General features: G+C 51.4%; 1 protein-coding gene across 4 annotated transcripts; it reads right to left on the reverse strand.

The window, feature by feature from the left end:
- Positions 1-381: 381 nt before the first annotated feature.
- Positions 382-6,620, reverse strand: LOC128662702 (uncharacterized). 4 transcript variants are annotated; one of them, XM_053716593.1, is made up of 3 exons: positions 5,639-6,620; positions 2,979-3,139; positions 382-2,190 (listed from the first exon to the last, which is right to left on the reverse strand). In XM_053716593.1, exons 1-3 carry the CDS (start codon positions 6,492-6,494, stop codon positions 2,173-2,175), a joined length of 1,035 nt encoding a protein of 344 aa, XP_053572568.1. In that variant the 5' UTR covers positions 6,495-6,620; the 3' UTR covers positions 382-2,172. The 4 variants fall into 4 exon arrangements, 3 of the variants coding, with proteins under 3 accessions (XP_053572568.1, XP_053572566.1, XP_053572565.1); XR_008402805.1 differs by having other exon boundaries at positions 2,979-6,620; XM_053716591.1 differs by lacking the exon at positions 2,979-3,139.
- Positions 6,621-7,264: the final 644 nt, after the last annotated feature.

The following is a 7,264-nucleotide window of genomic DNA, read 5'->3' on the forward strand; positions in this document are numbered from 1 at the left end:
TTCTGTGTGGTTATATAGGGTGTGAGCCCCTTTATACAATCCAAGTGTTTTCAGACTGTCCCAAAGCTTTATATGGCAAAGAAACCTTTTCAAAATAGCAGTAACTTATTTAGAAAAGGTAAAATATGTGATTTGACAAGGTCAGCACCAGTTTGTTTGCCATAAAAAGCGTTGGACAAGGCTGATAACATGTCTGTCCCATGAAGAGTCTCACGCCTTGTATATATCCACACATAAATGAGTGGCGCAAAGGATTTTAACCCTTTTATAATAAGGGATTAAATGCTTACCGGATCCTTCTTCACAGAGGAGAGGATTTAACATAACTTAATTAAATAACTATGTACATGAGAATGTAGTGCGAAATAACCACAGACAAACTTTTTATGGGAAAAATTTTGTGACCGTCACAGGCCATAAAATTTTATTAACCTAACAAACTAGATAGAACTGATAGAACTGAAAATATATATGGCGGCATAGAGATCAGCTACCCAGAACAGCAGGAGATCACCGGCCCAACGGGAACAGCAGCAGAGGAGTCTCTGCCCTAAGGAGATGACGCTGAGGGGTTGCAGAGATCACGTGACCATCCCTCAAAAGGGAGGAAGGAGGGTTACCGTCACGTGCACGTGAGGGCCTACCCTCCTCCCCGGAAGTCTGGCCATCACTCACCCCTAGCGACCTTCTCCTGCGCAACCGGACCGAGGATCTCCCGCCGCCAGGGTGAAAGAAGATCTTCCACCTAGATAAGGATTCCCTGTTACCAAGCCGTGTAAACCGCATAACAGGGAGAGGAGATCCATATCCTACAGTAATGGCTTATTGGGCCTAGGGTGAGTAGCCATAGCCCTGCCATTAAGGTGCCGTCGAAAATACAACATCATTAAAACATTACAAAAGGGGAAGGGAGGGAGGGAAAAAACTGCTTCAGCCAGGATCCGGAGAAGAAGAGGAAGTTGCAAGGGAGAACTTGGCTTATCTACTGGTAAGGAGGGGCCTACCCTAAATTGCAACAATGTTGCACCCAGCACCTTCCCTCTCTCTTCTAACCCACTCTCCTACAGCCTTAACCCTTAGACTGCTCCAGGCTTATACTAAGCCCTACACTGCATTAAGGGATTAAATGCTTACCGGATCCTTCTTCACAGAGGAGAGGATTTAACATAACTTAATTAAATAACTATGTACATGAGAATGTAGTGCGAAATAACCACAGACAAACTTTTTATGGGAAAAATTTTGTGACCGTCACAGGCCATAAAATTTTATTAACCTAACAAACTAGATAGAACTGATAGAACTGAAAATATATATGGCGGCATAGAGATCAGCTACCCAGAACAGCAGGAGATCACCGGCCCAACGGGAACAGCAGCAGAGGAGTCTCTGCCCTAAGGAGATGACGCTGAGGGGTTGCAGAGATCACGTGACCATCCCTCAAAAGGGAGGAAGGAGGGTTACCGTCACGTGCACGTGAGGGCCTACCCTCCTCCCCGGAAGTCTGGCCATCACTCACCCCTAGCGACCTTCTCCTGCGCAACCGGACCGAGGATCTCCCGCCACAAGGAAGCATTTTAATGGTACCCTTGCCGCCAACGCACAACCCGATTTACAGGAGGGGTAACAGAGCTCTCTGAATGTCCCCTATGAATAAATCCAGCCCCACATCAGAAAGGTGAACTTTATCCCTTCTATATAGCTCGGTTCTATCAGCCGAAATGGCTTCGTGCCGTACCACGAAGCCACCTGACCCAGTGACGGTTTTCGCTACAGACGCATTGATCTTCTTCCTAACCCGGTATGCCGCCGTATGGGCCGACATATGCCTCCAGTGGAGACGGGGTATTATATGGGACCACCCTATCATGACCCCCGGGATGCGTACTCTTAGCCACCCAATGTCTGCCTGCATAACCTTAATCAACTGTAAAACTGGTATGGCCCCCACATCGTTACCCCCTAGGTGAAGAATAATAATGTGAGGCTTCCCCCAGCGTACCAGGGCCTCAGATATGGTTCCTGCTAATTGGGGCCAGCACATCCCCCTATCACCCAACCACCTAACGGATGCCTTGTTGGAAGGGAGACCTAGGGATTGGCCAAATGGGAGGGACGCACAGCGTAGGGAGGCCCAGTGGACAAAGGAGTGGCCCACAATCCAGATTCGCTTCACCCCGGGGGTAGTGCCTGTGGAGACAAACATTTTAGTATCCTGAATTAACATCTAAACATTAAACAATTGGACGGACATAGGTTCTGAAACAATTGGACCGCCAACGCCCAATACGTTTTATGTCCTCGCACGAGGAGCCCGCTTGCGCAGCGTTAGTCGCGGCCCCTATGCGAAAAGAGTGCGGGGCCAGTCTGCTAGCGTCCAGCCCCGCCTGGACTGCCGCCAATTTTAGGACCCTACCGAACTGAAATTTGGAAAGGGATCTGCCGTCCGCATGGACCAGGAATTGCCCCGGGCCAGGCGGCCTTTGAGCCAGGTAAAGATTAACGCAGTTAACCGGGCAGCATGCGCTGTTCACCTGAGGGTGAACGGGGATCCAGGTTCCCTTACCTTCCTGATCTGTCTTTGATCGCGGCAGAAAAAGAAGTAAGGAATCAGGGGCAGCTCTAACATGTTGCAATTGTATACCTGCCCCAGACGCCTGCTTGGAGGGTGCTACTACCTCACTAACTCTAAGAGCGGCGGCAAAGGCCAGATTAAACGCAGTTTTGAAGAGTAGGGCTTCAAAATCTGATCTACAGACCACGTCGAGCGCCAAGAGCAAACGCTCCAGGCGGTCGCGGGTGATGGGTTCGCGCGTGTCTATTTTCCGCTGCTGCGATCTGCCCCAACCCTTGATCACCTGCCTAATAAAAAAGGAATTGGTTGGGTCAGGAATGGCTAATGCCCTATAGAAAAATGAGAGGGCGGCCAATTTGGATTGTATTGCCCCCTGACGGGCCCCAGAGGCATGCAAACTCACCAGCCAATCATGTAAGTTGTCCCTAGACCCCTGAGCAGCGTCGGCTCCCCTGGACGCACAGAAATTGTCCCATTCAGACCACATGCGGGCATAGGCGTGCCAAGTGGATGGTGCTAAGGAGGAGCGGACCAACGGCAGTAAGGCTATCCAGGAAGGACGAGCTGCCAAAGGAAATCAGGACAGCGTAAGCCCACGGCTGCAGCTGTGGGGGCTAACTTGCGAAATGTCGCCCATTCGAATCGTGACAGGGCGTCAGCTACAACATTGTCGACGCCCGGGACATGACGGGCCTGGAACTGGATGTTAAGGTCCAGACAGCGCAACACCAGGTGGCGCAGCAAGGTAATGACCTTTGCTGAGGTGGCTGACAAGTTATTGATCGCAAAGACCACACTGATGTTGTCTGTCCAGAACACAACAGTCCCGTTCGACAACTTCCCACCCCACAGCTCGACCGCCAAGACCACGGGGAATAGCTCCAGGAGAGTCAGGTTTCGAGTAAGGCCCGCCGGGGCCCAGGACTCCGGCCAGGGCTCCGCGCTCCACTCTCCCTGGAAATAGGCCCCGTAACCGTGCGATCCAGCTGCGTCAGTGAAAAGGTGCAGTAACTGGCTAGACATGGGAGGGGTACGCCAGACCCGAATCCCGTTAAATCGCGTGAGAAACTGTTCCCAGACTACCAGGTCAGCCAGCAATTCACTCCCTAGGGTTATCTTTGATTTCGGGTTTGACCTACCACTAAGCTGTCTTTCCAGTCTACGGTTAAAAACCCGACCCATGGGGATAACTCTGCAAGCGAAATTAAGCAAACCTAACAGGGATTGTAACTGTTTCAGGGAAATAACTGCATTAGAGACTGCCGCTCTGACCGCCTCAAGCATGCCCTGAACTTTATCAGGTGGCAACCTACAGAGCCGAGCCTGGGTGTCGATTTCGATTCCCAGGAAGACTAAACAGGACGCGGGGCCTTGCGTTTTGTCCTCTGCTAGGGGCACCCCGAAATGTCTCATGACGCTGCGCATGATGTTCATTGTGGATAAACAATCATCGGAGCCTGCCCTCCCTACAATGAGAAAATCGTCCAGGTAGTGTGCTATGGGATCGCTGCCCACTTCTGAAGCTACGACCCAATGAAGGAAACTACTGAACGCTTCAAACAAGGCGCATGACAAAGAGCAGCCCATGGGCAGGCAGCGATCCACGTAGCACACACCTGCAAACTTACAACCCATTAGATGGAAAACTGAGGGGTGGAGTGGAAGAAGCCTAAATGCCGACTCAATGTCTAGTTTCGCCAATAGAGCACCATGACCCGCCCTCCTGACCAGGTCTAGTGCGCTATCAAAGGATTGATAGCGCACCGAGCTGAGTTGGGGGTCAATGGCATCATTGACTGAGCTACCTTTTGGGTACGACAGGTGCTGAATGAGGCGAAACTTCCCTGGCTCTTTCTTGGGAACCACCCCCAACGGGGAAATGACCAAATCAGGTAAAGGTGGGGCAGCAAAGGGGCCCGCCATTCGCCCTAAAGTCACTTCTTTATTAATTTTATCCCTCACTACTTGGGGGTGTTGGTATGCTGAAATAAGGTTCCTATTAAATCTCTTACCCTTGATTTGCCTAAATGTGGGGATATGAAAACCAAATGAAAAACCCTCCCATAACATACGTGCCGCCGCCTGGTCTGGGTAAGCCCACAACCATGGTGCCATGGCATGTACATTAATTGGCGTTTCCGCCTTTCTGGCCCAAGTTTGCTGAAGGGGGCTTATTGGCCTGGTCCCTTCGCTTGATGCAGTCACTGCCAGGGTGTGGACCAGAGCAGTACCTGCAGACATGTCTGAAGGTGCATGCGCTACCCTTGTCGCATTTTTTGTCCTGGAAGGGCCAGCAGGTTCCCCCCCGTTTCCTGCTTCTGGTATTGCGAAAGGACTGCTGCGCTGATTGCTGAGTTGAAGTTGCAGCAGCGGGTGCACCCCCTTTTGGGTCCATTCGCTGCCACAACTGGTTATCAGTAGAGTCAAATGTCAGGGAAGGATTTCCTGCCATTTTCCTCCTGAACTCAGCATCATATTCCCTCCACACACCTTCACTGTGATTACGCTGAATCCAGTGAATAGTGTCCGTGTATTTTAGGATAGGCAAACTCTGGGAGGGGTACTTTTCGATATAACAGGAGGAAAAAACCCTGAAGCACTGGAGCCACTCATCAAAAGTGTCTGGGCGTTTAAATTTTTTAGGCCCTGTTCCCTCAGCGCTCTTCTCTCTCTGCCTATACGCCTCCACCGAAAGGTCAAATATATTAACATATTTTCCACGGTGGATTCTACTGACCACCTTTTTGCGCAGGTGTCTATGCAATGAGTATATTTTTCCTGGGCTTGCGTCCCCGTAAAGGGCTGCTCGCCTTTCGGAGATGGCCCTGGTAGGGAGAGGTTCAGCTGGCACCTCTGTAGATGGGTTTTGCGGGGCGGGGTTACTGGCGCTATCCTGCTTAGTATCTGGCTTGACCCCCCTCTTTAAAATTTTCTTAATCATTCTAAACATTTTCTTCTGACCTGCCCCTTGTAAACCCAAGGAAGAGTCAGTCTCAGACCCTGAGTCAGAAGAGGATGAGTCAGAGGAAGAAAGGTCATTGTGTGTAAATAAAGCATTCTCACCGTGACTAATGGCAGGAGGTCCCTGACCCATGCTGGAAACGGGCTGGCCTGCTGGCTGGTTTTGGAGGGCGAGTCCTGAAGACCCTTGCTGTGCAGTGGAAGTGGTGGCTGCTGCTCCTGCTGTAATGCTGCCTGGTACTCCTGCATCCGCCCCACTCATGACTGTGGCAGTGTTGGTCCGTGTTTTTGCTGCACTTTGTGATCCAATTGCCCCCTGCAAAAGAGAAAGAATTTGGCGAGCACTTTGCCCAATGGATGTGTCTGGATTATCAGTAGCAAGGGGTGGATGAGCTATATGAAGTGGTGTATGAAATCCCTGACTCACTGACTGTCCATTCGCAGATGTCTGAGCATTCACACCCTGCTGGTCTACAATAGGGTTATGGCATGCCTGGCTTATTGATTGTGCATGGTTTAATGAGTGTGCATGAGCGCCCTGCGTGGCTGCCATGGGGGAGTGGATACCCTGATCAAGGGGTTGTACTCCTTGTATGCCTAAAGTAATGGGATGTTGTAGCTGGCTTAAAGATTGCACATTCGCATTATGTATGCCAACCAGGGGTGTATTATATCCCTGAGGAGCTGCTTGTACGTTCACACCATTCAAAGCCGCATTCACACCAATGGGGGATGGTAAATGATGAGATGGTAAATGATGCTCAATGTTTTGATTAACATGCATACTTTGAACATTGCCTTGATTCACATGCAGGCTATTATTAGACACAATATCATGCGGCTGAGCGGCCGCTTGCACTAAACCACTATCAGCCCTGTGTGGGTTAATAATATCGGGAGCGGCCTGCTGAACGGCATTTGCGTTATCTCCCATTTGTATAAACTGTAATGGCCTCATTGCCCTGGAAGGGTTAACTCTGCGTGTCCCCCTACCCCTATCACTGGCTATCTGCCTGGTACTACCTCTTATGATGGAGCGACCCCTTTGATGCCCCTGAGGATTAACATTCAAATGTGCCGTTCGCTTGCGCAGTTTGCTTGTGCTGCTAATGCCCCTCCGACCCCCCACTGATAACCCGCCAACGGCCAAGGACGGCTCTCGGTGCTCACCTGCAAGTGGCGTTGCCCCGGGAGCCGATGTCCTTGTGACCGCGCGGGAATCTGCCAAGCCGGAAGTGCCGATGTCCGCTTCCGGTGACGTCACTAACATGGCGTTGACACCGGAAGTCGGACCCGGACCACGCGGCTGGCGAAGGAGATCGCTAGGCCCCGGGGGGAGCAGCATAGGCCCTGAGATGGCATGGGCCTCGGGTATGGTGCGACCAGGGGCAAGTCCGGGTGTTGAGGGCTGAGGGGCATGTTCCGGCCGGGCTGGGGACCGCGTGTTGCCACGTGTGGTGCCTCAATGAGAGGTGTGAAAGGGCGATGCCTGCTGGGGGTAGTTAAAGCAGGATCCGGATCCTGACTAGAAGGATCAGGAGGGAAAACAGCTGGTGTGACACTGGGCCCTGGGGAGGCTGCAGCCATAGCGGATATTATGTTTTTCAATAGGTCAGAAACTGCTGACATAGCAGCAGGGGGTACAGCACTTAAAAATGAGGCCTGTACACTATCAAGAGGTAAATTAGCCTGCTGGGTCTGCAATGCTTGAGGTCTGGGGGATTCCTG

Source organism: Bombina bombina, chromosome 6, assembly GCF_027579735.1.
Source record: "Bombina bombina isolate aBomBom1 chromosome 6, aBomBom1.pri, whole genome shotgun sequence".
NCBI lineage: Eukaryota > Metazoa > Chordata > Amphibia > Anura > Bombinatoridae > Bombina > Bombina bombina.

Bases quoted from the DNA above. Each gene is read 5' to 3' on its own strand.
- LOC128662702 (XM_053716590.1), bottom strand. From the start codon at position 6,494: ATGAGGCCATTACAGTTTATACAAATGGGAGATAACGCAAATGCCGTT. The intron at 3,140-5,638 runs GTGAGAATGCTT...TTCCTTTGGCAG, and splicing joins ACCTCCTGCCATTAGTCACG to CTCGTCCTTCCTGGATAGCC.